Source organism: Daphnia pulicaria, chromosome 4, assembly GCF_021234035.1.
Source record: "Daphnia pulicaria isolate SC F1-1A chromosome 4, SC_F0-13Bv2, whole genome shotgun sequence".
Lineage (NCBI taxonomy): Eukaryota > Metazoa > Arthropoda > Branchiopoda > Diplostraca > Daphniidae > Daphnia > Daphnia pulicaria.
In genome coordinates, this window is record NC_060916.1 from 13,337,946 (window position 1) to 13,364,962 (window position 27,017).

Below are 27,017 nucleotides of genomic sequence, written 5' to 3' on the forward strand. Positions count from 1 at the left end.
ATGGAGCCAATGAGAAATGTGATTAATGAGATATAAGACCGCTTTGGCGCTGGGAGTAGAAGTTACCATTGTAAAAGCACGTAACCGCGCTGTATCTAAGACTTTTTTTAAGATAATTAAAATTTGAAAAAGAAATTCGTTTAAAATCTGATTGATTATTATCAGTAAAAATATTATCTTTGATTATTTCTTACGCTGAAACATTTTTTCAAGAAAATTGTTTTAAAAAACGAGAGATTAAGGGTTCAAAACGTCCTTGCCAATGATTAAGGCGTACATGCAATCCTTATAAGGAGGCTAGTGTCTGGCTAAGATTAATTCAAACTTAATCGCATTAGAAATGGTTTCAATGGCACAATCGGCACTCATTAAGATGAGATTGAATCGCATTGTCAAGATGTTGGGTTGGGGAAAGATCAAGAACGACCCCAACAAACCTGTTCAGACTGGAAAAACTTCGGATGAAATAAATCCCAGCCCCTCCCATCAGGTGTCGACACCAGAACCCGAACCGATGGAAGACAAGACAATTGCTCGGGAGGATTCAGCGAAGGAAGGATCACGCGAGAAACCGAGAAAACAGTTTCGATTTCCCATGAAGTCTGCTAAACTACCAGTAGTTCATGGCGAATCTTCGTGCGTACAGCTTCTCAAATTTCGCACACTTACTGAGATCGAGATCGGAGATGAGATGGAGACCCCGGAAATGGAAGACCTTTCATCAGAATTTGAAGACGAGAAGAAATCTAATCGGTGGAACAAACGAAAAAGCTACAACCTCAACACACCTGCTGTCAAGACACCAGCTGAGAAATCGTCCAAAGTTGTTCTCAACAAATTTTGCCGTCTCAGCGAAAATGCAATGGAGAATACAACCGTCCAAATTCACAAGGAAGAAGCAAAGCCTACGAAGGTCACGGAATTTCTTACTCAAACCGGATTTTTGTTGGAGAAACCTCAGAAAAAGCCTGGTAAACTCCAACCGAAAAAAGAAAGCTATTTCTCTATCAAGTCTCTTCCATGCAACCAATATCTAATCCACCATCGAAACGAACGACGTCACCAAAAAAACGGAAAAGGGTTCCAAAAGGAGTGTCAGTGCATTTTCTGTGATTCCGCCTCACCGCTGTCACCCAAATGTCCCGAGTGCAGATCCGTTCCAGAATCTTCCAAGACCGAAAAGCCGACGCAGATACCCTTTGTGTGCAAGTGTAAATGGTGTCAAACGAAAGCATCCGTATGCAGCATGTGCGGGAGACTGATTAAGAAAACGGAAGTGAAAGACCCGACGAAGATGCAAGATAAAGTGACAAAACCATTGGTGCAGCCAGACGTTGTCGAAGGTCGACTGCAAGAGGGGACAGAAGAACAGCGCAATTAATGCTTATGCGTATCTCCTTGTAACCATTCTACTAAACGGATCGTCAACGCAGTTACAACACGATCGTGAACGAAAAGTAGAGCTTCACAGTGCTATTTCTTTTGGCTTCTTACAAGGACGACTATTGGACAGGTGCTGTTGTTCTGATCTTCACGATTATGAGTATGTAATTGGTTACTATGGAGATACTCTCAAGCAATTTTTAATCCGTCTTAATTTTCATGATATCATTCAATTAACTTTTCTGGAAAAATAAACACGATTCTTTCTTAAAAAAAAGTTTAAGCGCATTTTTTAAATTATTTTGAATAAGAAGTCTATGAAGAATATTTTAAATCCTAGCAAATCTACATTAGTCAGCGCAATGTTAAAAAAATTACAACCCTTTCAAGGTCGACAACTATTAATAACCAATAATGGAACGATATTATCCACCACTCGTAGTTGAAGGGTTACGCCTCAGGATTCTTAATCTCATACAAGGAATTTTGGTTAAATGAATATTGATTAAAATACGCTATTATCTTAGTTTTTACGCTTACCTCCCACAATTCGATCCAGATTAATAGACTAAGAGGATTTTAATAAAATCGAGGACAAATTTATGTATTTCTATGCTCGGTCACGGTCCATTTCGTTGTGGATTTCGCCATAGAAAAACTGTCCGTCTTTATTTTCTGTAATAAACATACGATAAGTTCTATTAGATTAATTCCATTGTAAATTTAACCAAGTTTTACCTTAAGATTAGCTACTTCTTTGGTTCGCTCTTGAAACAGCATACACGGATGTTCTGCTAAAGCGCATCTGTTGCATTTCACACAGTGAATCCAAGTGGGCTTCACGCATCTTTGGCATTTGACGCAATGTACATAGGTCCTTCCATCCTATGTAAATAAATTCTTGTGAAACAGGTGTTTTGAATTTTGCATCTTATTATAGTACCTTAGATGTACACGAATTGCAGCTCGAGCAATGTTTGTTTTCGGGACTTATCCATTTTTTACAAAAACCACAGTAGCGATATCCTTCTCTGGCAGGTAACTTAAGTTTCTGCAAGTTGACATTTGTAAAAATTCGGACAGGAGATCCTTGCTTTCTCCCTTTAGGACCTTGAAGATAGAGTTAATAAGATTCAATTTTAATACTATTTCAACCTATTGGTACCTTTCTGAAATTGGCTGTGATTGGTGTACTCGATTTTGTAGTCAAGCATAGCAAAATTTGGTAATTTATTAAGAATTTGAGACTCCATGAAATAGGGAAATATCCAAAAATCTGTTAGGAAGAAGTTATTAAGTGAATTATACTTTTAAATGAGAACAATAAATTAATTACTGGAGATCTCAGAAGACTTTACTCCATTCAGAAGTTTGTACTCGCCGTCAATTTTTCGCAAGGTGTGCGCGATAATTTCCACTTTACCTCCAAACGGTGGGTCCATTACCACAGCCAAGTTATTTTTAGCTTCTTTCAAAAACTGCTCATAAATGGAAACACTTTCAATACCATTAAAAAAATGGTGATTGAACATGTTGTAAAGTAAATATTCCTGGGGTCCATAAAATTGACGCTAGAGAAAAATACGAAAACATGAGAAAAAAATTGGGATACATTTTTTCTGTACAGAAAAAACTTACAAATCGAATATCAAGGTCAAGCATCAAACATTTCTTGGAACCATCTTTTTTCAGTCTTTCAAAGATTGTTGGACAAGCAATGCAGAGTACATGACTAACTTTTGCATCTTGAAGCAACCCTAATATTACATTTATGGAGTTTTCAGAGAAAAAATACTGTGCTTCCTTTTTGGAGTGATCTAATGGATCTAAAAACTTGATTTAAAAGTCTGGAATTCATATTCAGCAATATATCAAGAAAAACATTTGTAATACCTGAGAAGGTTTTTTTAATAGATCTTCTGAAATTCTTTTTGTAATTTGGTGATTAACATGTTTTTTGTCATGAACAAAAAGTTCCCCACATGAGTGACAATAGCTTTTACACTCCAAATATGAATCAGGTTTGTCCAAAATGTTTTCCCTTATGTAGTCAAGTTTCCTTGAAGTTGAGAGAAGTTGACTTTCCTTTACTGTATTTGGCTCCTTTTTCTTATCGTTCATCCAATCTGTTTCCAAAACATAGGCAGAACACAACTTTCGATCTCGATATGCCGAACATGCAAAAAATCTTTTGTCCACATTTGAACTTTTTTCAAATAGTAACATCGGTCCTGTCATTAAGTTGTTGAATACAAATTAGCACACATTTCGGAAGGTAAACAACTATAGAAATATACATCATTTTTCAAGAAATGCTTACCATGGTCACAAGAAGGCTGTTCTCCTAAAAAATCAAGCTTAATCTGAACTGAATCTCTAAACCTGTTGTCACATTGATTGTGATTCATGGCAATAAATTATTGAAATCAATTACGTTTAAGCTTTTTAAAAAAACTGTCACTGGCTCACTGCCTCGGTGTGAATGTGTGTGGAACGCACGTGCAATCTAGCAGACTGATTTTACCGCGTCGTCTGCTCGGCAATAATAGTCAGCTCAAATTGCCCAAAAATTGGGAATGATGTCTTGCCCAAACTTAAATTCATTAATTGTGCAGCATTTATTTAGGAATGGGAGGTAAAACTCTATTGATTCTATTTCTACATCGTTTTTTGCATTTTATAACTTTTTTGATTGATTTTAAAAGATTTCATTCTGTATGGAAATCTGGTCGACCGGTAGTCACGAACAGACATTCTTTTAGTTCTGAGGCAAAAGAGATTGTAATACCTAAATATATTCCGCGGGGTCCCACAGACATATTAGAGGTATTTAAAATAAAATATTGCCCTCTAGTGTATTGTTTATTTTTTATTTATTTTTTTTTTTCATTTTAACATTTAGGCTTTGGCATCAACGGTCAAGAGAGACCCTACTGGTCCTCATTACAAGTTCCATGATGATCCATATTTGATTCCTGCATCAAATCATGCCAAGCGTACTTATGCACTGGCACAGGAAGCAGGAAGGAAAGCTGCCAGTTGGATCAAACAGGAACATGCCGATTTGTTTAATCAAAGAAATGCAGAGCCTTTCATTGAAGCCTTTTCCCCAGTTGAAAAGCTTACCGAAACTACTCCAATGACAGAAGACTTGTTAAAGAAGTATATTAGAACCTCACAAGTTGCAAATGCTATCCATGTCTATGGAAAGCTTGATTCATCAGGTAATTTTTGAACTAGGGAAATTTTAAGCAAATAACTAATCTATTTCTTTTTCTCCAGAAATTAGTTCAGCAACAAAGCAATCTTTTTTGGAGTTTATTTCCTTTTATAATGAAGAGGATCAATTAAGTGAAGAATTGATTGAAGAAAGATGGTTCAGAAGTGGGGTGAAAGGCATGAGGGACCAAGTAAAGAGTACATGGAAGTTAGTACACATCAACTACAAATGGAAATGATGTGCTGGAAATAATGAAAATTAATGATCTTTAATTAGGAGCAATGGACTGGCAGAAAGAATTTTCAGTGGCTTGGACACAAAAACCCCAGAGGCTTATCATGCCCTGATTTGTGGAATGGTAAAGCACGGACAAGCTGTGGGTGCATGGGAGCATTATAATCAAATGCTAGGTATTCCTGTGGAAATTTTTTAAATTTAAAAGCAATCGTAATTGTATTTGTTTTTCTTATGGTTAGCCGACGGTTTCCAACCGGATTTAATGACCTACAATAGTATTTTGAAAATAAGCGGAATCATCAGAGAAGATGGAGAATATATTATTTCATTGATTGACGTGAGTTTAAGTCTAAAAATTACCAAGTTACAAAATTGTAATGTTTTGGTCTTCTCAGGATATTCTTACAAGTATGGCTCATGCTGGAATAAAGCCAGACGTCCGTAGTTTGAATGCCGCTTTGCAGTCCATTTCTCGTATGCCAATAACCCGAGTAGCTCGTGAAAAGGCATCAAGATTGATGTCAGATTTCAAGTCTATTGGAGTTAAACCATCTTTAGGAACTTACACCTCCCTCCTCAAGATCTTCTGTCGAGATAGTAAACAGAAATAATAATGGTTTAATCAAATTAATTTTAACGATTCTTTCTCATTTCTCGAAACAGAGGGGCCAAGGAGTAACATTCTTATAGACATTGTTCGCAGAATTGAAAACGAAATGCCACCAATTCAAGTGAGAAAATTACATTTTTAACGCAATACATCTTTTACATTTGGCAAATGTTTTGACGTTTCAGGACGTAGAAGACGTCACTTTCTTTAGCGAGGCTATGAAAAATTGCAATTATCATTTAGACGACGTGCAATTGGCAAAAAGACTACACAGCCTTCTTTCCTCATCTCAGAACCAAGTTTTCATCGGAGATTCCTACAAGGAGTCTGTCTACTAGTATGGATTTTTAAAAATTTTTAAAATCATTCTTTTGCTCAAACCTCTCTGTTTTTATGAACATTTTAGTCGTAGCTTTCTGCTTCTTCTCAGCCGAGCTGAAGGCCCAGAAGCTTTTATGGAAATGTACCGTCATCTGGTCCCCCACATTTACACGCCCGAACAAAACGTGTTTGAGGTAATATTTCTGTTGCCGCATTTCTCACCGGCTATTTGTGTGGATAGTTAAAAAAAAAATTATCTTCCAATAGAATGTCATCAAGTCCATATCCAGTTCCTCGGCCATCCAATATGTTCCCGAACTGTGGAGCGACGCCCGTTATTTTGATTTGTCTGAAAGGGATTCGGTTCTAGAGGCTCTTCTGGAGGCTTTGACTTGCGGTTCAGGACCGGACCCTACGATCGCTATAGATAAAAATGACGTCGATCCTGTTTTAGCTACAGCTAGAGCGATCATGTCCCACATCAATCAAGTTATAAAAACAGCCGAAGAGAAGGATCGAACCATTTCTTTGCGGTACTCTTGAACAAGAACTATCTTCATTGACTTGCATTTAAACTTTTAAACTTGCACTTAAACATTTAAAGGTGGACCGGGTCGATGCTCGGCAATCTGATGAAAGTTTTTCTCCAATACGGCGACTTGGACTCTGCGGATGAAGTTATGATCAAAGTCAACCAATTGAAGAATCAGTTGTCCTCCTACTTCCCGTTGGCAACGTTAAACATTTTCATTGAGAAATGTATTGAGCGCCAGAATTCCGCAACAGCTTTGGTATGCCCACCACTTCTTTTCTATGCATCGCAATAATCCCCAAAAATTAAAATTGACATATAACAAATCTACCTTTTATCTGGGAAATAGATGGCGATCGACTACGCCGCCGAAATGGGATACGAAAACGTCACGACCATGGCGCAGAGAATCAGCGAACAATTAAAGCTCGACGAGAAGCAGCAACAGAAGCTTAGCAGCATCCTTAGTAACGCCCCCGCTCCAGCAGAGGCATCTTAACAGACTTTGTTCTCACAAGTCTATCAATACAAATGAGGTCGTAGCGTGTTAAAGACTGCGATTCTTCTTCGCCTAGTACGAGTACATAAAGTGATCTCAATTGATTTTTTAAACGATGCAGCCAAGCACGCCCTTTGAAGGTAGGAAAGCTTTTACGACTTATCGTTATTCACAATATGCTCTTTAGAAGCCGCAATTATCGTTTGGTTGATTGGAGAGCACTTAATTCCTGTTCTATTAGGCACAAAGCTCGATCTTTTATTCTCCAAGACGGATAAGTAATGTGGTGAAAGATGCGTTGGAAATTTTCAATCGATTGAAAGAACGAAACAATAGACGTCAAATCCCTTTGAGCTAGAAAATAATGAAGCTGCGGCGTAAAAGTTTTGTTTCCATGTTTTATCCGAATGTACATAGTCGGAACACCCGAACTAGCTTCCAACATTTTTAACAAAAACTTGTGCGACATTTACATAAGGAGGCGTCGTGACGTCACTTTTGCCACCGAGAGTTTTCCGTTTGTATGATTCTCGAATAAAAGATGAACCCGGCGCTTTTTACAAAGACAACGTACACTACCCCCCTACCACACACTCCCAAAAGTCGCAATAATAAGGAACCGTTATGTAAATGTCGCGAGTATTCTGGAGACTCCGCGTGGGAGGACGTGTATATTCAGATATTATTTCACCCTATTATTATCAATGGGAAGTAGCTTTTTCGTGTTTCACATCACACAAGTCGACACACACAAGTTCCTTTTTTGATAATGTATGCAGTCGCAACGTTTTTTCTCGGTCAGAAGCTCAAAGTAAAATACCAAGCGTTCAAATATTATAAATTCGGCAGAAATTACGGAGAGTGGATAGGACAGAAGCAAAGCAAGCCTATAACATTCTATGGGATAAAAGGGAGGAAAATGTCAAGGATATTTTTAGGTGTTGGTTTTTTTTCTTTTTTCAACATTGACGTCAGATATGTATTTTTTAAAATAAGACTCCTATTTTTTTTTCATTCAATGTTTTTGATATATTCATATGTTGGAATTATCAGCAGATATTAACGCAATTCATGAAGAATGATGTTAGGAGCACAAACTTTTAGTATTTTCCTTCAATATTTAAAAATGATGAAATCGGGAAACGGGTAAAAGAGAAAATGGATAGTATTTAAAAGACTCGTAGGATATGGCCGTCAATCCTTTTTTTTTTCTTTTTTCGTGGAGCGGCTCATTTAATCTCGGCGCGTCGTTTTGTTTTTTAGTTTGTTCTTTTTTCTACTTGCCCAGCCCGAAATTGTAGACTGGCAGCCGTTTACCGAGATTTGGAAGATCGTGTGTTGCAGCCTGTTGATTAAAAGTGCGTGACTTGCCGAAACCGTGAGTATTCGCCCTCGCCAAATTGGACATGAAGGGCCCGCCGTAAAAAGCCGATTGCAAGTGGCTGGGGAAAAAGGCCTGTTGTTGTTGCTGCTGTTGTTGTCCCGGTGCCATTTGAGATCGTTTATTGACATCCATGATCTCTTGAGAGTCGTCCTCTCTCCCTTCGATGTCTTCCTCCGTATCGTCGAATTGCGAATATTCTTCGTCGTTCTGCCACTGATCCAAATCGTCGTCTTTCAAGTTGCGTTTGCCCAGTCCGAATCCGAATCTGTTGGGTGATACTACTGTTAAATCTCTTGCGTCTAGAATACGTAAGAAAGAGCCGTTTGTCAAATTAGCGAAATATAATAAATACCTGTCAGGTCGTTTGCCCAATCCGAAGTTGTATTTGGTGGGATTGCGCTTTCCCAGTCCGAACGAATAGGGAATTTGCTGCGGATAACTCTTGGCATTGCCGGCTCGTTTGCCCAGTCCGAAAGAATAAGGATTGATCGAGTAGCTTCTGCTTGTCCGTTTGCCAAGTCCGAAGGAGTAGATGTTGAGATTGGGATCGCCGGTAGGATTGCCGCCAAAGGATTTGAAGTAGCGGGCTCGTGTAGCCATTCCATCAGCGGTCAAAGCCGACAGCTTGTCTTCGGTGGAGGCCAGACCCTCAGCTTTAGCCTGAGAGTCACCAGCACCACCCACGGCTTCGATTACCGACGAATCGTTGTTAACGTCCGTGCATTGGGAAGACTGAAGGAGAGCCACCAGCAGGAACAAGGCGGTCGACAGGAACAACATTTCGTTTTTCGGCCGCATCAATTCAAATCTGCGACAAATTAAGAATTTATCTTTTTTGATTGTAAATGAAGATCTTTTGTTCTTCCTTCAAGAGTTCTCCTACGTCAAAGTCTTTTCAAAGACTTACGACGTTAACGAAATGTATGGCATAATCATCAATATGGCTTGTTGTGACGTCTAAAAAGGTTAGCAAATTGGACTTTTCCCGCCCCCGTTTGACAAATGAACCGTATTGACAAAAACCAGGAATGCGTATCACAATCAAAACGCCCTTGTCCGCCTCCATGCTATATCACAAATCTTATAGCCACACATTGAAAATGTCTATATAGCCTTACCGAGAGAAAGTGTAGACGATGACACACGAACGCGTACAAGATTGCAATCACTTTTTATTTTGGGAAGAAAAGAATGGCGGAGGGGTGATAGAAAAGAAGAGACGAATGATACCGGAATTCCTTGACACGCTGAGGTTTGTTGTAGTTATGGTTGATCTGGAAAACGACTCGGTTGGCCCATGCCAGCATCCGGGGCTTTTATACGCGCGCGAGTGGCGTGCGGGAATGGTAGACGCATAGCAACGCCTCCTTCTCTATCGGAAGATTTCCCGGGTGGTTTTCAACCTGCGCGTTAAGCGTCTCCCGCCGTATCGTCAGCGTCTCGGGCGCTTAATTGCCGGTGACGATAAGAAGCAACTGCTTATTGCCTAAAAAGAACTTGTTTGCCACTCACATCTTGATGCCTGTAGTATGTGGAGGACGAGCTGAAAGTGGATTTGCGTGTCGTGATTTTCAGACGATTCTCTTAAATTGAGTGTCAAACAACTCTTCTTTTGACTCAGTTATTCCTTTCAAGTATAGAGACTTTGACCTCCAATGTCCAAAAGAAAATTGTTCCTAACTTTCTGGGCGAATCCAACAGTTATTCCATTCAAAGAGCGAATGGGGAAACGCGCAAAAATTCGGAACATATAAACGTCGCCATTCATCTCACTTAGTAACAAGTTAGGTAACCAAGTCTGGCGAATTTGGTGTCCTCCATCTCAAGTCATATTTCATCTTTATTTTAGCAACGATCGAATATACTGTGCTTACATAGACTGTTGGAAATATCCTGGACTGAACGACGCGCCTATAATATGGGCCTACCAATGTAAACGTCTATAACTAATAACGCTTTTCTCTTGTAGAGAGTCGTCGTCGCTTTGAACTTTTTCACTGGTCAATAGAAGCCGCCGTCCAAAGTTGAACTCGGTTTGTTTGGCCGGAAACTCTTCCAGGCTATTTGCATACGTTGTTGAATAAAAAGAAAAAGACAGAGAATAGGTTTATAGTACGGATTAGAAAACCACGACGAAAACGCATAATAGATATTCCGGGGAAAACGTGCCGGCTGAGTCAACATCAGAAATGATGACGCGCATAGAGAACGACATATCTACGGACTTTTATTTTAATTTTATTTGCTCTGATTTAATAGAAGAAAAAAAAAGGGTACTACTGTTAAGTGGGCAATTCGTGTATCACGAAAAGTCCGTTGATGGCATTATAGCTAATAATCGGATGTCACGTCTACAACAGCCCTACTGAATAATAATTAGGAAGAACAGACACCTCGTCATGTCCACCATGTTCTGCCAATTTGGCTGCCGAGCTAGATGCATTTAAGAATAATGCAAATCAATTTCTCGGAGCTTTTTGCATCGTCGAGAGCAACGGAGCCTTTAATACGATCAAGGCAGCAGCAGCAGCCAAACTGACTTTGATTGATTAACAGTATACGGCTGCTGCATTCAGCCGCTACGTTTATTATACCGAAAACGAGATAGTTGAGATTGACAGACGCGTCTCTTATTTACCAGCCACCACCTCTGACATGCACACTAGCCACGCATAAAACGGCATCGTTAACAAATTCTATTGACTATATACTGGGCGTGTCCCTTTTATTCAAATTTTTTTGTCACCCGCGCTGGTCACAAATTGGCTTGAATAATAAGATTTCCCAGCTGGCCTTTTAGGCCTACGTACTATCCGTTTCATCCAAACGCAATCCACGTGAAAGAGTTTTTACGAATATCAGGTGCTATCTAGTCTTTTTGGTACGTCACGACCCATCGCCTTTTGTTTTTTCCCCATCACAAACAAATTCCCGATAGCCGCGCTCTTTGATGGCCATCAAGGGATTATTTGTTTAGAGTTTTTCATTACGCAAGAGTATAGCCACGGTCTATAGACCGTGGTATAGCTAAAAGAAAGGGGGGAGAAATTCGCGCAGCACTCTGGAAGGGCGATTTAATCAAGTTCACTCACACTTTTCGAGTTTGCTCTTTTTGGAACACACGTGAAACTACTCGAATATTGAACATAGATGAAAGACGCGTCAGAGTTTTGGTGTATTCGATCCCAAATGGGGGGCGGGAGTCCGCAAAAGTTAGACTTGCCATCTGCGTGTACATCTGTACCATCATTTGATGTTTGAAAATAATTTGAATATTCGACCCTTGGTGATGGGATACGTACAGAAAAGACTGCGGACTTATGTAGAAAAGTTGGTGGTCGTCGCCCTTTTGTATAGTCAAAGCTTAGTAATGTCGAGTGAAACTTCGTGACATGTTGAATGCTCGGGCGTATCACTCCAAGTCGTCAAGTCATCGTTAAGAGGCGTCGTGATGACAACTTTTGTAATGCTAGACAAAAGTCTAACTATACAAATGACCTTTTTATACTGTTGATAATCCAAATTCCCTTGTATAGATCAAAACATTTGAGACATTTTATGAAATTTTGCGGCGAGTCGACAGACAGATGACTTGTTGGTTTGACGTCAAACTCGGGAGGTGCAGTTGTAGAAATTAGATTATTGAAAACTTATTGGCTACTAGAAGAAATAAATCGCTCACGGCCATAACGTTGAATCAAATGCAGTTTATAGCCTGTATAGTGATTTATGTATGTGTCGAGGTATGTGTCACGATTTCTTGACTGTATATCTATTGACCTCGTCGATCACATTCACTGAGACTGGCGTAATTCAATAGCGCTCATCGTTGGCGGTCGGTGGAGCTTTTGACAACCTTGGTCGTTTTGTCATGTCGAATAGCCCAGGCTATATCGACGTCAACCTCCGCACATCTTGCCATCTTGATTAACGTTATTCGATGAAGAGATGACAGCCAAAAAAGGCGGGGGTCGGTTAAACGATGCGACGCTCTAGACTTGTTGTGCTCCAAGCCATCGGAATCACTACATGACGTCACGCACGAGTCTGAGCATTTTATTACGACGGTAAGTTTCGTCCATTTTTCACGCTTCTGTCGGTGATTGCTAAACTGTTCTTTAATTAGTTTCTAAATTTGCCCCGTCTGTTTCATTGATTATAAGCTTTTTTACTAAGTGATTCTCATTTCCATTTTCTTCCACGAGTTAATAGCCGTGGCTGACGTGTCGCCGTTTAATCGGCTCAAGTCAATTACAGTAGCTGGGAATCGTGGCGTGAATAATGGCGGTAGAAATCCTGGCGAAATAATTTATTCGTGTACACTTTTTCACGAATCATTTACATTGACACCCACGTCAAATCAGATATCACCCCGCCGTTCTATCAATCATTTTCGCGAAATTTCCTCACAAATTTGAATTATTTAGATGGTGTATAAGTTCACGGCCAAGCCGAATGGTCGAGAAATTCGGTATTACCACGAATAATAGTAGCTGGTTACAGTGTACACGTACGCTATCTGATAAGACTATATGAAACATCAATAAGTCACAAGGAACCATTTCGAAAGGTTAAATCTTAATATGGTGTTCCACTATTAGTAGCATTGGTTTTGATTGATTTCGAATCGAATGACTTCATGGGACGACTGTGTACACACTCGATTCAATTTTCGTGGAGTTGGCGTGATATAAATATGTCGTAACAGAGATTACGTCTGCTGATGTCGCAGATTCCATCGAACGATTTGTTTGAATGTTTACTAAATCGAAAAAAAAAAATCTTAAAATAGCTTTTAACAAGCTGTCAGGAACAGTAGGGCTATACCTCGCGTGATTGTGTGTTTGTTGAACATAACATCTCTTCACAGTTATAACATTTAAAAACTTCGCCCATGATTTTCTCACGTGGAATGAACAAGTATATTGAAAATGCAATTAGTTTGAAGCGCTGAGTGTAGCGCAGTGGTTGGGTCTTGTTAATATTTCCCAGTTGATTGTTAAGACGCTGTTGACGAATTATTTTCATGTTCAATTTTCGGCGCCATTATAAACACACACAAAAATGACTTGACTTTAGTTTATGGCTGCGTTTTTGGATGATATTGAAGAGCTCATCGTTATTAAGTCACGGCAAGCTGAACGAATTTCCTTTTATAAAAATTGATTTACGTCGAACACTATGCACGGATGGAAGCGAAATGACGTATATTGATCCATTTTCAGACACCACTAATTTGTCCGAAAGGGGCGTGGTTAAATTATGCAACCCGGTATGAATCTACGACGACAATTTTGGTATATCAGTGTCGGTGTCGCTAATGAATTCGGCTAGGGAAGTTGAAAGCCTTTGAAGATGAATGCAGACAAGTTCGTAATTTGCGCGCCAGAGAAAAAATTCAAACCAACGCAGGACAGGTAAGGATACTACAGGAGAAGTGGCTGTTAAAAATAGTTGTAGTGTTGCTCAACGACGTGTTTCAAATTGGGATTGCGTGTTTTCTTCTACATTCCTTTTTATAAAACTTCAAAGTTCAATGTGGCTATTATGTTCGATCTACTGCTGCAAAATGCGTATTTAAGTGCTGTCGATTTGCCCTTTGGAGTTAACTCTATTTGGTCTCAATATAAATTTCACTCACGCACGAGAAGACGTTGTGCAATGTGCATGCATCACTATCTATCGATCGTATCCAAGCTAACATCAATTTGCATTTACACAAAGAGTACTTGAAAATAAAGAAAGGCGTGATATCCAAGTTTCAACATTTCTGTTTAAGTCCAACCATTTAAATTTAAAAGAGATGAACATTAAACATGTTTCTATTCAGAGCCTATCAATGCAAAAGATAGCATCGAGCAATAACATTTTAATTCTTGAAAACGCTGGCATCATTATGAATATTTGAGAAGAGTCGCAATAACCCCAGTCTTTTTTACTTGGATGGAGATCATGGGGGTCGGCGGGACTGTGGCAAAAGGAAGATGTAAAGAATGTTGTAAATAACAGTACCTACGTAAATCTATTATATGACAACAATACCGAAACTAAATGATAGATAGAGCGGCTGGAGTACGGACCTAGCGGCCTGGCGGTGCGCTGCGGAGAAGAACTATTGTCACTTATCAGGTATTGTCCGGTTTCTTAAAATTACAATTACATTTAGAGTGTATTTGTAAGATCCATGGGTTATAGGGGATCATCAGGTACTAACGCAATAACGCATAAAACATAAAGACAAAAATTTGACCGAAAACGGTGAAAACTCCGAAAAAGTGAAAAATATATTTGACTTTTGCTCAGCTGTTGTTGTTGTGTAGCAGACGACGTTATATTGCTATTTCTCGGATTGAATTGAATTGCGTTCAATCTGCATGGATCGCTCTTTTCTAGTTTCCTTTCATTCAAAGATTTTTTTAGCTTCGTTAGCACAAACACTTTTTGTTCTGCCATATGCACTAGATTCGAAAATTGGTAACCCTTTCCCGAAATGGAACTGACTAAGTTGTGTGCCAAATATTTCGATTGCTGCAATCTCTATGACGTTTTGGGTGCCGATAAAGCAACAGATGGAAGAAAACGTAAGAATACCATCGTTTAATTAGTTTGTAGTCAACCATCGTTAATAACGTTTCAACGTGAAAACATACGTTAACATATTATATTCTGAAACAGTCAAAAGGGCCTATTTCAAGAGGTCTCTAGCATTCCATCCCAACAGCAACAGCGAAAAAAGTGAAACTGATGAAGGTTTTGAGAAGTTTAAGACACTTTTTAAAGTATATTCCATTTTAAGTGATGAAGAAAGAAAATGGGTGTATGACAAGACAGGTAAAAAATTTAATTTCATGTTTGGTTTTAATTGTATACATCATCAGCTTTGCAATTTGGCATCATAAACAGGTTGTGTGTGGTTAGATGAAGAACTGATGGATAACAGTTTCAACTGGTTAGGCCACTGGGCACTTACATTCAAGAAAGCAAATGATTCAGTTATCAACTCATTTTTGAATCAATACAGAGGATCAATGGAAGAAACTGAGGATCTGAAAAAACTTTATAGCCTTTATCGAGGAGATGTTCCAAAAATAATGAACATGGCTCTATTTATTACTGCTGAAGATGAAGTCAGGATTCGTGACAGTATACAGTACATGAGTGATCAAAAACATCGCTCAATTAAAGATATTGTTAAAAAACCTGTTAAACGAAATATGGTCGACGATGATGGTGGCAAGAGAAAAAGTAAAAAAGTTAAAAAACCCTCTCAAGGGGATCTTCCCCTATCTACAAATTTGTGAGGTTAGTTTTTTTTTCTTATTTTTCAATTTAATTTCTTAATTAATTCTTTATGATTTTAGATTGCAATTACAAATAACTGCTCATTGAACATTCAGTTATTAACAGTTCAATTGACGAGTAGCTCTACAGAAGGGAGAAGGCAGAACCATAAAGTTAGGGTTAGGTCCTTATTTAAAAACATTAAATAAAATACTACGCCCTGGATTACGCGAACAGTTGTAATGAACGTGAAATTTTGCCAGAAAATAATTTTTTGTACTGAATTCATGAAGAGAAATGAGATCTCATTCTACTCACAAATTTTTAGGCAACGAATAAATAAAATACACTTTTGAAGCTCGCCAACGCCCACTGCCATGCCAGAGTCCTATAACTCTTGCCATACCATACACAATTTGTGCCTTTTTAAAGAAGACGAAATACACTTTCTTTAAATAATTAATGGACTTTTTATTTTATTCCACATTTTAGCAATTTTTGGTTTTCAAAATTAGCGCCAAACTCTTTTTTGAATGATCCCGATCTGGCAACGCCTTTGTATTTGGCGGTGTTCAATTGTTTAACAGACGTCCCGTAAATGTGATGTGGAGAATATCTACTGCAGTCCTCGTGAAAACTTTTATTTAATAATTGTAAATCTGAATTACAGTATTTGGCAGTGATATTTATCTTGCAATTATCATGACAAGCTTAACTGAATTGTGTGATAAACATTTTAACTGCTCTTCTCTTTATGAAGTGTTGGGAGTAGAAAAAGATGTGGATGAAGCAGCAGGTAGGCATTGGCAAAGATAGAAATATACAGCTTGAAATGGTATTATTAATGTAAATACCTTTTCCACTTCTTATGATTAAACAAATGTAGTGAAAAGGGCTTACTACAAGAAGTCCCTAAAGGTTCATCCTGACAGAGTCGGTGAAGAAGACAAAGAAAATGCAACAGAAAAGTTTCAAACTCTTGGTAAAGTCTACTCAATCTTGAGTGACAAAGAAAAGAGGAAGATATACGATGAAACAGGCAAATAGAAATTATTACACTAATAGCTCTTGTAACTAATAAAAGTTTTGTTTAAAGGCTGTGTTGATGACGATGATTTTTCAAAGAGTGACCAGAATTGGGAAGACTATTGGAGGTTTCTTTTCAAAAAAGTAACAGAGCAAGATATTACAGAATTTGAAAATAAATACAAAGGCTCAGAAGAAGAAACTACAGATGTTAAACAGCTTTATGAGCGTTACGAGGTAATTGCAGGCTTACATTTTGAATGACTAATGCTTTGACCATAACAATAACAAAATTAATCATAAACTAATTTGTAGGGAGATATGGACATGATCATGAGTTCAGTTATGTGTGCTACTGCCGATGATGAACCTAGAATACGAGAAATTATCCAGAAGATGGTTGACAACGATGAGGTTACTGGCTATAAAGCCTTTACTTCAGAATCCAAGAAAAAGCAAGTCGCCAGGAAGAAGAAGGCTGATCGCGAAGCTAAAATGGCAGAAAAAATGGCTGAAGAATTGGGACTGAAGAATGATGGGTAACAATTTTTTATTCCTTTTAAGTTTCAGTTTAACTTTAACTTTATTAACATATTTTAAAATTGATAACTAAATCTTCTTAGAAGCGAAGATAGTCTTCGAGCTTTAATTCAAAAAAGGAACACGGACAGAGCCGCATCAGCTGACAATTTCTTCAGTGCTCTCGAGGCCAAGTACGGGGGTAAAGCGTCTAAAGAACGTACCACTAAAACGAGAAAGCAAAAGAAAGAAAGCAACGATGAAGACGATTCGGATAGTGAGGAAGTCATGCCTAAACGTGGGAAGAAAGGAAGGGCTGGAAAGAAATAAAATAATTTGATGTTCTGCTTTCACTTTCATCCATTACCAATACAATCTCGCTATGGGTAATGTACTAAAACTATTGTAACCAAGAATTGATGTTCTACATTACACATAAAATAACTTGTGATAACTTCAATTAGTTTGTCAATGTATTTTACTCCATTGTAATTTCAGCCCACATGTACAAATTAGTTCCAGGATTTCGAACCAACACAAGAGACAAAGGTATTTGTGAAATGGCACGAATGACTATATATCCACGACCAATTCCTTTTCCTTCGCTAAGACCGAAATCTCCTTGAGTGACAAATCCAATGATCGGCCTGGCGAATGAAGTTTTTAAATTGCATGAAGAAGGCAGCCATAATGAGCGAGTTTTTTCTTTGTGAACAGCAATTGCAGTGGCGCTGGAGAAGTCCCCAATGGTTCCATCTTTATCCCGGAATTCTTTCCTCTTTTTCGCAAGACTCTTCAGAAGGGAACTGTGCTGCTGGCGTAACATTTTCCGTTCTTTGGCGCAGGGATCTTGGTGAATAGGCTCGTTAATTACTGAATTAACTTTATCATCGGCTCCCGGTAAACAGATCATTGAAAATTCCTGAGGTGACCCGTGTTTTATTCGAACTGTCACGGGCACTAAATAAGGTTGAGATAATAAGATTTCCGGTAGCACAATCCTATTCTTTTGACACAATCCACTTAGGAGCTTCTTGTCACGTAATACAGTGAAACCTGACTCAGATTGACCGATCCAGTCGATTGTAAGGCGATCCCAATCGACGCAGAACGGAAAAGGTGTGGCTAATTTGATAAAGTTGGTTCTTGTTTTAGGTGGTCTACGAAAGTATTCTTCCATCAAATTCATTTTTCTGTCAACGGCAGTGGCTTTTCCTGCTTCACTGTCAATTTCTAAGCAGAGATCACGACAAATTCCGTATTCAAAATTCATGCTTCCCGCATCTTTCAAACCTCCAGCGTGCCCTCCACTATAGATCAGTGCAAGCCAGAAAGCTGTAGCCCATCCAGCCGGCAAAATGACGTCACATCCAGGAACAAAATCTTGAAAGGAAAAATAAAGGTAAAAAAAAAAAAATTACATAATAAATGAAATGTATTTACTTACCGCTGCTCTCATGAGATGCATTCACAATGAGGATTGGAATGGGGATTTCTTCTGGCTGGACGGGTAACTCGGTGCCAGGAACAAGTAATTCACTACGACGGTTATTGATGACGTGATCGGGTAAAATTGTTCGCATATTGGTAATTTGATCTCGAACGCTGGCATCCCACAATTTACTTTTGCTCAATCCTACAAGTTCACAGTTACCTACCGTGGAACTGGACGCTTTGATTCGGGTTTGTGCGAGTATCATTCGAGGATCTCTGACTTCAACACTGGTGACAAACCCAGGTGATTGTGATAGACTTGATGCGCTCCTAGTTTCTTTGTCGAACAACGACGATACAACTGAATGTGCAAAGGGCCCTCTTAATCTGAACCGATTTAGCTTTCCTTTGTTTAAGGTAATCTTGACTCCAGAAGGGTTGCTTAATAAGTCGGAATCGGATTCGAAAATAGAATTCAGCTCACAGAGAAACTGTTGGTAGAAAGCTGGATGGCTCCATATCCACAAGGTTCGCATATCCAGATTCCCTGCATTGCACCACAAAAACGTAACCAAGCCGATGGGGCCGCTCGAAAACTGATTTCTCTTGAAAATGATCACTCTTCCTTCACGAGTGCCATTAAGGAAAGAAGACGCACCAAACGTTGGGCCAGTTTTAGGATCACAGAGAGAGATAAGGCCTCGAACGATCTCTTCCTGTGGACCTTGAATTTCAACGCAACACAAGTACGATATGTCCTTTGAACAAAAAAAAGGTAATTAATAATTACGTAAATCATTAATATTTTGAATTGATACCATTAGCAAGCAATGCTGAGCTACTGAACGGTAGCAGAATCTGTGACTGCGAGCGCAAGATCTTTCAGGAAGTCGATGTCCCCACTTTATTACCATGTGAAACCTAAATGGTAAAAAAAATTTTAATATGTCCTTAACATAAACTACAAATGGAAAAAAACCTTTTGGCATGCCACAAGTGTGTTTCTAGCCAAGAGACTTTACTAGATCGCTTTTTATACTCTTCCAGCAATCTGCTTGGTCTGCGTCTATATTTCCTTCTAGGCCTCTTAGGCTGGGTTGCTGGACCACTCTTTGCCATCTAAATCCACATAAATATAGAGTTTATTCAGTGTGAAGATATACTTTTAGAAGCAGACTTACTTGGGCCTTGTGGGCTTCCCTTAAGGTTCTTGGCATTCTGTTTGGGTTATGGCTCATTGCTCTTCTTCGCATATGACATGGCAGTTTTTGAAAAAGTAATTTGGTGCATTGTGGATTTTCTTAAGGCAAACAAAATGTTAGCAAATGTTAATACAACTCTTTTTTTGGGAGGGGGAAACTCACCTATCATTTTTGTGAGAGCAACAATTTCCTGGGCTCTAACAGAAGAAAATCGAACGACTGATAAATCAGAAGGAACATTTTGCGTCATTTTGTTTCTTTCGTCAGTCATCTTACAAAAGGTGATTTTTACTTTTCTAGTAAACAAACGGAGATTAATTCGAATAAAGTTTGAAATTTTGAAAACATCACATGCTCTAACTCACGTGTCAACTAACTTGTTGTCGTTTTCGTCTGCTATCGTACGTAATCGACTAATCGGTCAAATCTCGTTGCCAAACTTTCTATTACAATTCTACGCAGATTCAATCTCCAATTTTTTAAATTTTTCAAATGCTATCCCTATTACCAATTTACCAGATCCACAAAACTGCTGACTTACTCTGTTGTTTGATTTGAAGTGATGACTATATGGGTTAGAGGCTTAGAGCGGCGTTTTCAGTTTCATGTTCACTTTTTTAGTAGTTATCACATCACATATACCATGTACTAAATAGTAAATCACCTTCTGGGGCATCAATAAAGGCTGATGGAAATTTTTGAATCAATAAATGTGACGTCCGAAGACGGGATTTATTAGTTACTTCGGAATCCATTGAGAAGTAGAGTCTTTTCAGACCGCTGACCTCAGAGAAATCAGAACTGAATCATTTACTCTCAGATCAAGAACTAAATGAAAAAATTTGTTGTAAAGGTTAATCTCTCTTACATAATTTTTTTCCATTTGTGCTTAAAGGACTTAAAGCGGGAAGAGAATTCCGCTTCTACATATAGACAAGTTCGGGATGCTGAGTTGCACAACCGCAAAATTAGGATCGTGCGCCAACGAGTTTTTGTAACGTTGTGGGGATAGTAGAAAGCGGGTTTTTTATTATTTAAGCATAGAATTACTTATCTAATCTTAGAAATGTTCAGGATTATCGTTGTTTAGAACATTCTGCTTTTTATAGAGTAATTTTAAATGTATAATTCAGCTTAGTTTACCCATTAAAATTAAAGAAAGTCCAAGCCTGGGATGCTGTTTAGTCTTTTCTTGTGTGTTTGAGCTTGTCACTTGTCAGCAGATCTGTCAAAAAACACAAGAAAAGACTAAACAGCATCCCAGGCTTGGACTTTCTTTAATTTTAATGGGTAAACTAAGCTGAATTATACATTTAAAATTACTCTATAAAAAGCAGAATGTTCTAAACAACGATAATCCTGAACATTTCTAAGATTAGATAAGTAATTCTATGCTTAAATAATAAAAAACCCGCTTTCTACTATCCCCACAACGTTACAAAAACTCGTTGGCGCACGATCCTAATTTTGCGGTTGTGCAACTCAGCATCCCGAACTTGTCTATTAAGTTTTGGGAGGTCGCTGGTCGCATCGTCTAGAAAGAAGATTCTCCAACTGTTGGCCACCAGGTGGCTTGTTTTGTTTACTAGGTCGTCTGCATAGATTTTGATTGTCGTCTATGTTCTTGTTTCTTATTTTTTTTTTGGGGGGGGGGGATATTGATTATTAAAAGTAAAACAAATAATTAGCGATTTGGAATATGGTTGTTAATTTGAATAAAAGTGTTGGTATTGAAAGATAAGTGCTGAGGATCACAAGTATAAACCAAATGCCAGAATTTGTTTGCTGCAGGTTGGTTCAAAAGTTGCAGTTTCCTATGATACTAATTTGTAGTCTATACTGTTTACATGGTTTGGCCTTTAATTATTTTTGTGCAGTTCCAAAATAGTGTATGGTTTAATATCTGTTCTGTTTTACCAAAAAATTTAACAGTTTTCCATTGCACATTGAAACCATCAAAAAGGTTTCGTTTGTGAAATTCTGGCATTTAGAAAGAAATCGTGGTTAGTAGAATATTCTTTATTGTAGGCCATTCACATCAATCTGTGATGGTAAGAGAGATTCAAAAAAACATTGAAATGAAAATTATGGGTGGTTGATTATCTTTGCTTTAGTAAATGGTGGCCCTGAAAAGGGCCGATTGGTAAGTCAAAAGGGATTGAGTCGCTTAAGCACGTTCACCACGAATACGGCGAGCGAGCTGGATGTCTTTTGGCATGATGGTGACTCGCTTGGCGTGGATGGCGCACAAGTTGGTGTCTTCGAAAAGACCCACCAAGTAAGCCTCGCTGGCCTCCTGCAGGGCCATGACGGCCGAGCTCTGGAAACGCAAGTCGGTCTTGAAATCCTGGGCGATTTCTCTGACCAAGCGCTGGAATGGCAACTTGCGGATCAGAAGCTCGGTCGACTTTTGGTAGCGACGGATCTCACGAAGGGCGACGGTGCCGGGACGATAACGATGGGGTTTCTTGACTCCTCCAGTGGCCGGCGCACTCTTGCGAGCTGCTTTGGTGGCCAACTGTTTGCGAGGCGCCTTGCCACCGGTAGATTTACGAGCGGTCTGCTTAGTACGGGCCATTTCGAACAACTGATAAAATTTTCGAATAATCGAACAGAAAAGCGGTTGGTATATGTAGGGAGTCGACGGACGTTGAGGAACTAAGTAAGGTTTACGGCTAGGGATTGGTAAGTTCAAAAAATGGGAGGGAAAAAATTTATAACGGAATTTCTCTTTGTTAGTGAGATGGCTTGACAAAGGTTCAACCAATGGGCGTTCCGTTCGAGGGGTCTGGAGGGGTATATAAACTTTGTACTTTCAGATAAGCTTAATCATTCAATCAGTATTCATATCTCTGAAACTCATTCGAAAATGACTGGTCGCGGCAAAGGAGGAAAAGGACTCGGCAAGGGAGGCGCCAAACGTCATCGCAAAGTTTTGCGTGACAACATCCAGGGAATCACCAAGCCGGCCATCCGTCGTCTTGCCCGTCGTGGTGGTGTCAAGCGAATCTCCGGTCTCATCTACGAGGAGACCCGTGGTGTGTTGAAGGTGTTCCTTGAGAACGTGATTCGTGACGCCGTCACCTACACTGAACACGCCAAGAGGAAGACGGTGACGGCCATGGACGTCGTCTACGCACTGAAACGCCAGGGCCGCACTCTGTACGGTTTCGGCGGTTAAATCCGATTTTAGTAGTCAAACTCTGATCTTTCAATCCAATCGGCCCTTTTCAGGGCCACCAATTAATTAAAGAAAAAGATTTCTTATCCACTTTTTAAACCATATTCTAGTCGACTTTATGCTAGCTACAAGAACAAAATCCTTGAATTTTGAATTGCATCCTGCATCATTCTTTTATTTCATCTTTGAAAGATTTGACATAGCAATGCGTCCTAAAAGATCTTGTGAACTGAAACTGTGTAACCACACAGTATTTTTATTTTTAACTTTCATATTTAACAAAAATGTTTTATGGTTTCCTTAGTATTTAAAAAGAGTTGCTAACGGAGATCAATTTTAATATCAATCATTTTTTTTTTCAATATGTAGATATCACGCATTGAACCGGATCTGCCAAACTTAAAATTCAGCAGACAGATAAGAGAAAAGCTCTTGATCACAGTACTTCATAACATTCCGTCGCACTAATCAACAAAATGGGTTGAGTTTAGAACTCGATTAGGCAAGATAAGTAGTTAAGATATTTTCCTTCCTTGAAAATTTGGTGGCCCTGAAAAGGGCCGTTCGGTTTGTAGAGAGTACAAGAGGAACACTCTACTTGGTGCTGGTGTACTTGGTGACTGCCTTAGTGCCTTCAGACACGGCGTGCTTGGCCAACTCACCGGGCAAAAGCAGACGGACGGCCGTCTGGATTTCCCGGCTAGTGATGGTCGACCGCTTGTTGTAGTGGGCAAGACGGGACGATTCTCCAGCGATGCGCTCGAAAATGTCGTTGACGAAGCTGTTCATGATGGTCATGGCTTTGGAGGAGATACCAGTGTCGGGGTGGACCTGCTTCAACACTTTGTAGATGTAAATGGCGTAGCTCTCCTTCCTCTTGCGCTTCTTCTTCTTGTCTCCTTTTGCAATGTTCTTCTGGGCCTTGCCGGCCTTCTTCGCAGCTTTTCCACTAACTTTAGGGGGCATTCTTGAACTTAGAAATCTGAGAAAGTAAAGTCCGTTTATCCGAATTTCTTGTTTATACTGATATCGGCTCCCCTTCACTACTTGATGGTAGCCAAAACTCTCGTCTCCAGAGACTTGCGTGTATCACGTAGGTGTTCACTCAGGGGCGGAGCTATGGAAAAGGGAAAGAATTTCGGGGCAAGTGAAGATTTACTATTGGCTACCAAAATTGTGTTCCGAATCCAACTTCAAGTCCCTATATAAACGTCGATTTTTCAAATTGTATTCATCACTCGTTCCTTGATTTTAGGAACCGCGTTTACTTACTCTACATCTAAACATGTCTGGTCGTGGCAAAGGAGGCAAAGTAAAGGGAAAGTCAAAGACCCGTTCCAGCAGGGCCGGACTTCAATTCCCCGTCGGTCGTATCCATCGAATGCTCCGCAAGGGATCGTACGCTGAGCGTGTCGGTGCCGGTGCCCCCGTCTACTTGGCTGCCGTCATGGAGTACTTGGCCGCTGAGGTCCTCGAGTTGGCCGGTAACGCCGCCCGTGACAACAAGAAGACCCGCATCATCCCTCGTCACTTGCAATTGGCCATCCGCAACGACGAAGAGTTGAACAAACTTCTCTCCGGTGTCACCATCGCTCAGGGTGGTGTTTTGCCCAACATCCAGGCCGTTCTCTTGCCCAAGAAGACCGACAAACCCGCCAAGGCTTAAACTTCTCCCGTCTTTTAACAAACGGCCCTTTTCAGGGCCACCAATTTAATTTTGGAAAAAAGGAATTTGCTAAGTGCTTTATTTCGAACTTAGTTTATTACGCACTTTATTTTAATCTAGTTGTGGAAATGATAACGTGCATGTTGTCTGATTCGCAAGTGGGTACGCTTGAATTGTGTTTGCTTCAACCTAATTCTTGGTATATGAAATGAATGGTATATGGCAGTACTCCTACAAACAAAAGTTGTTAATTAATTACTTCAATTTTTTAAACCATTTCTCTTTTGAACTTACCACTGCCCTATAACTTTCTCCTGATGTCACGAATGGGACAATAAGTTATGTGGCGAGGATCTACGTTGATTTTGTACACTTTATTAGCGAGTTATTGAACGTCACATGCCTTATTTTAATAAATGAACACCAATCACAAACAGCTCTTCGAGGTTTGCTGTCATTTAAGTTCGTCCCCATTTAAAAATTTAAAAAGTAATTAGGTGAATAAACTCCGTTTGGTATCGTTTGATGTCGCTAAAATCGCATTGTGTTGTTATCATGTCGAAAGTTCGTGCTGCTTTCTTTTTCTGTTTTGCCCTTTGTTTTTGGAATAAATTCAACACCATATTAAATGTAAGTGTTCTTAACTGATTCTAGTACCTGCCTAATTTATTTTCAAACCAACACCTTTTTTCTATTTGAATTCTAGATTGTGAGCTTTCAACAATGTCAGGTTTTCTCACCATACTACAAATAATGACTGAACTGTTTTCCATCTATCTGATCAATCCTTCTGATCCTTCTACTGTGAAAATCATCTTTACTTATCAGATGTTTGAATGAGATACAGAAACAGGTAAACATACAGACTTTTCTTATTAACTAAACACAGTTTCACTTGAACTATGTAAGACTTTGAATTAGGTGCCTTCAGCAGTGTGGAGTTAAATTGCTGTTACACTGTGCTGTTTTTCTTGATCACTTGAAGCAACTTGACACTAAAAGAGGTAAATATTTGTCGCTGTTTTCTTCCAAAAGCATTTAAAAGAACTTCATTATTTATATGTGTATTTCAGAAATATGCCGATGTCTACACAAATAGCATCCACATATTCTTCTTTATTAATCCGCAGCCCTAATGGGATATGTGAGCAGGAGAGCACCTCCCTGGAGTTACCCTAGCCCTGTAATGGTAAGGTTTTACTAGATCACACAATAGTAGTTCTGGCTTTTTAAAAAGTGATACTTTATTTGCTTTGCCAATTCCAATTGTTGTCAGCTTCTAGAATTTTCTCCATCTCTTCGTTTGTGCCTTAGTTACTCTCATTTCTTTTTTTGTTTGTTTTGCCCTTGGTTTTCAAAACGCGCTTCTACAGTTACAGATTAACCGGAAATCTCCTCCCCATTACAAGGGTAAAAGAAACGATCGACATCGAAATGATCCTTCTCTGCAATCAAAAATCTTTTTTACATTAAGTTCCAGAACTTATGCCCAAATTTGACCGTTTTTTCATTCGAGTAAGTTATAAACTAGATTTGCTTAAAAATGTTGTATGTGTAAAAATCACAACCTCCAAATCTCAGAGAAATTTAATATTGTTGTTGATCAAACTTTGTTTTCTCTGCGCGTAGAAAAAGTTAGCAGTGACTTAACCGTCCACAAATCCACTCCATTTCTAAAAACCTTGGAATTTGATTTTTAATGAATAGATCAGATTGCGTAGCATTTAGTTGATTCCCGCACTACTAGAAACTTTTGAAAAGTCGTAGTAGACACGTTAAAGTGTTGCAGCTCCCACAATCGAATAATCCAACGAAGATCGCCATAAAGCCTTGCCACCTTGATATATTTTACCACCATTCGTTTTCCCTGTGCATTTGAATTTTTGCCAAGGTGATTTAAAAACTGTGCCATTCCCCGCTGACTACGAAGTGAATGCTTTCGGCGAAATAAAAGTTTTGACACTGATGTTACTTATTGTTGACTGATTGTAACTTAACGTTGTTCGTTTTTTTGTTTTCAAGGATCAAGGACTGACGCCGATTATCACCTTCAGATCTGCAGATTGAAGCTGTTTGTGGCGCGTTGCTTGATTCTTGGTGACGACGGGATGATCGTAATTTGGTGAGTAGATGAGGCGTAAGTCTTGAGCTCTTTTGTTTTGAGACCTCTGTTGCTTGTTATATTAATCGGGTGTCGACGAGTTAGAGCGCGAACGTTAGTTTTCAACATGTTCAAATTCAACATGTTCCAACTGATGCATTGTTTATTAATTATTTTTCAATTACCATTGTAGAGTTCTATCTACATACGGGCCGGCCAGTTTGTTTGTCCTTCACGCTTGAAGGTTGCGGGGAACATAACGTGTAAAACTGTCAATGCGGTGATGTAGAGGTTGGGTGAGAATTGGACGAGTTGAATCATTATCAAGCAGGTAAAATAGCCGCAAGGCTCAGCCATTTTTTATTCATTTTGATATTGGTTTTTGTAGACCCATCCCCAGCAACGTCAACCTAAAGAAGGA

General features: G+C 39.1%; 10 protein-coding genes and 1 long non-coding RNA gene across 12 annotated transcripts; 6 read left to right on the forward strand and 5 right to left on the reverse strand.

Annotated features, from left to right (window-relative positions):
* Positions 1-1,971: 1,971 nt before the first annotated feature.
* Positions 1,972-3,898, reverse strand: LOC124337037 (rRNA N6-adenosine-methyltransferase ZCCHC4-like). Its single transcript, XM_046791049.1, has 8 exons — positions 3,704-3,898; positions 3,277-3,614; positions 3,022-3,216; positions 2,720-2,954; positions 2,549-2,659; positions 2,327-2,493; positions 2,122-2,268; positions 1,972-2,058 (listed from the first exon to the last, which is right to left on the reverse strand). The coding sequence occupies exons 1-8, from the start codon at positions 3,789-3,791 to the stop codon at positions 1,984-1,986; spliced, it is 1,356 nt and encodes a 451-aa protein (XP_046647005.1). The 5' UTR covers positions 3,792-3,898; the 3' UTR covers positions 1,972-1,983.
* On the forward strand, positions 3,861-6,855 carry LOC124336944 (protein PTCD3 homolog, mitochondrial-like). Its single transcript, XM_046790892.1, has 13 exons — positions 3,861-4,018; positions 4,089-4,209; positions 4,286-4,607; positions 4,666-4,810; positions 4,880-5,013; positions 5,080-5,177; positions 5,236-5,437; positions 5,504-5,571; positions 5,636-5,787; positions 5,857-5,965; positions 6,039-6,304; positions 6,376-6,562; positions 6,653-6,855. The coding sequence occupies exons 1-13, from the start codon at positions 3,960-3,962 to the stop codon at positions 6,800-6,802; spliced, it is 2,013 nt and encodes a 670-aa protein (XP_046646848.1). The 5' UTR covers positions 3,861-3,959; the 3' UTR covers positions 6,803-6,855.
* Positions 6,856-7,557: 702 nt separating this feature from the next.
* Positions 7,558-9,779, reverse strand: LOC124337135 (allatostatins-like). Its single transcript, XM_046791199.1, has 3 exons — positions 9,305-9,779; positions 8,539-8,994; positions 7,558-8,451 (listed from the first exon to the last, which is right to left on the reverse strand). The coding sequence occupies exons 2-3, from the start codon at positions 8,982-8,984 to the stop codon at positions 8,079-8,081; spliced, it is 819 nt and encodes a 272-aa protein (XP_046647155.1). The 5' UTR covers positions 8,985-8,994; positions 9,305-9,779; the 3' UTR covers positions 7,558-8,078.
* A 4,726-nt stretch (positions 9,780-14,505) lies between these two features.
* On the forward strand, positions 14,506-15,926 carry LOC124337163 (dnaJ homolog subfamily C member 9-like). The gene is made up of 4 exons (XM_046791245.1): positions 14,506-14,767; positions 14,862-15,017; positions 15,090-15,488; positions 15,548-15,926. The coding sequence occupies exons 1-3, from the start codon at positions 14,677-14,679 to the stop codon at positions 15,485-15,487; spliced, it is 645 nt and encodes a 214-aa protein (XP_046647201.1). The 5' UTR covers positions 14,506-14,676; the 3' UTR covers position 15,488; positions 15,548-15,926.
* A 108-nt stretch (positions 15,927-16,034) lies between these two features.
* Positions 16,035-17,472, forward strand: LOC124337125 (dnaJ homolog subfamily C member 9-like). The gene is made up of 5 exons (XM_046791184.1): positions 16,035-16,263; positions 16,354-16,506; positions 16,564-16,730; positions 16,809-17,032; positions 17,117-17,472. Exons 1-5 carry the CDS (start codon positions 16,170-16,172, stop codon positions 17,340-17,342), a joined length of 864 nt encoding a protein of 287 aa, XP_046647140.1. The 5' UTR covers positions 16,035-16,169; the 3' UTR covers positions 17,343-17,472.
* On the reverse strand, positions 17,468-20,071 carry LOC124336934 (ribonucleases P/MRP protein subunit POP1-like). Of its 2 annotated transcripts, XM_046790870.1 has the most exons (7): positions 20,014-20,071; positions 19,811-19,944; positions 19,628-19,746; positions 19,426-19,565; positions 19,265-19,367; positions 18,460-19,204; positions 17,468-18,395 (listed from the first exon to the last, which is right to left on the reverse strand). In XM_046790870.1, the coding sequence occupies exons 2-7, from the start codon at positions 19,917-19,919 to the stop codon at positions 17,491-17,493; spliced, it is 2,121 nt and encodes a 706-aa protein (XP_046646826.1). In that variant the 5' UTR covers positions 19,920-19,944; positions 20,014-20,071; the 3' UTR covers positions 17,468-17,490. The 2 variants fall into 2 exon arrangements, with proteins under 2 accessions (XP_046646826.1, XP_046646825.1); XM_046790869.1 differs by having other exon boundaries at positions 19,811-20,057.
* A 1,744-nt stretch (positions 20,072-21,815) lies between these two features.
* LOC124337326 (histone H3) lies at positions 21,816-22,229 on the reverse strand. The gene has a single exon (XM_046791434.1). The coding sequence runs from the start codon at positions 22,224-22,226 to the stop codon at positions 21,816-21,818; it is 411 nt and encodes a 136-aa protein (XP_046647390.1). The 5' UTR covers positions 22,227-22,229.
* A 273-nt stretch (positions 22,230-22,502) lies between these two features.
* On the forward strand, positions 22,503-22,829 carry LOC124337332 (histone H4). Its single transcript, XM_046791441.1, has one exon. It carries the CDS (start codon positions 22,518-22,520, stop codon positions 22,827-22,829), a length of 312 nt encoding a protein of 103 aa, XP_046647397.1. The 5' UTR covers positions 22,503-22,517.
* Positions 22,830-23,423: 594 nt separating this feature from the next.
* On the reverse strand, positions 23,424-23,795 carry LOC124337748 (histone H2B.3). Its single transcript, XM_046791775.1, has one exon. The coding sequence runs from the start codon at positions 23,793-23,795 to the stop codon at positions 23,424-23,426; it is 372 nt and encodes a 123-aa protein (XP_046647731.1).
* Positions 23,796-24,114: 319 nt separating this feature from the next.
* Positions 24,115-24,495, forward strand: LOC124337749 (histone H2A). Its single transcript, XM_046791776.1, has one exon. The coding sequence runs from the start codon at positions 24,115-24,117 to the stop codon at positions 24,493-24,495; it is 381 nt and encodes a 126-aa protein (XP_046647732.1).
* Positions 24,496-24,511: 16 nt separating this feature from the next.
* On the forward strand, positions 24,512-26,928 carry LOC124337387. The gene is made up of 6 exons (XR_006917299.1): positions 24,512-25,125; positions 25,202-25,348; positions 25,417-25,499; positions 25,569-25,684; positions 26,518-26,617; positions 26,790-26,928. It is a non-coding gene; the product is annotated as an uncharacterized LOC124337387 (long non-coding RNA).
* Positions 26,929-27,017: the final 89 nt, after the last annotated feature.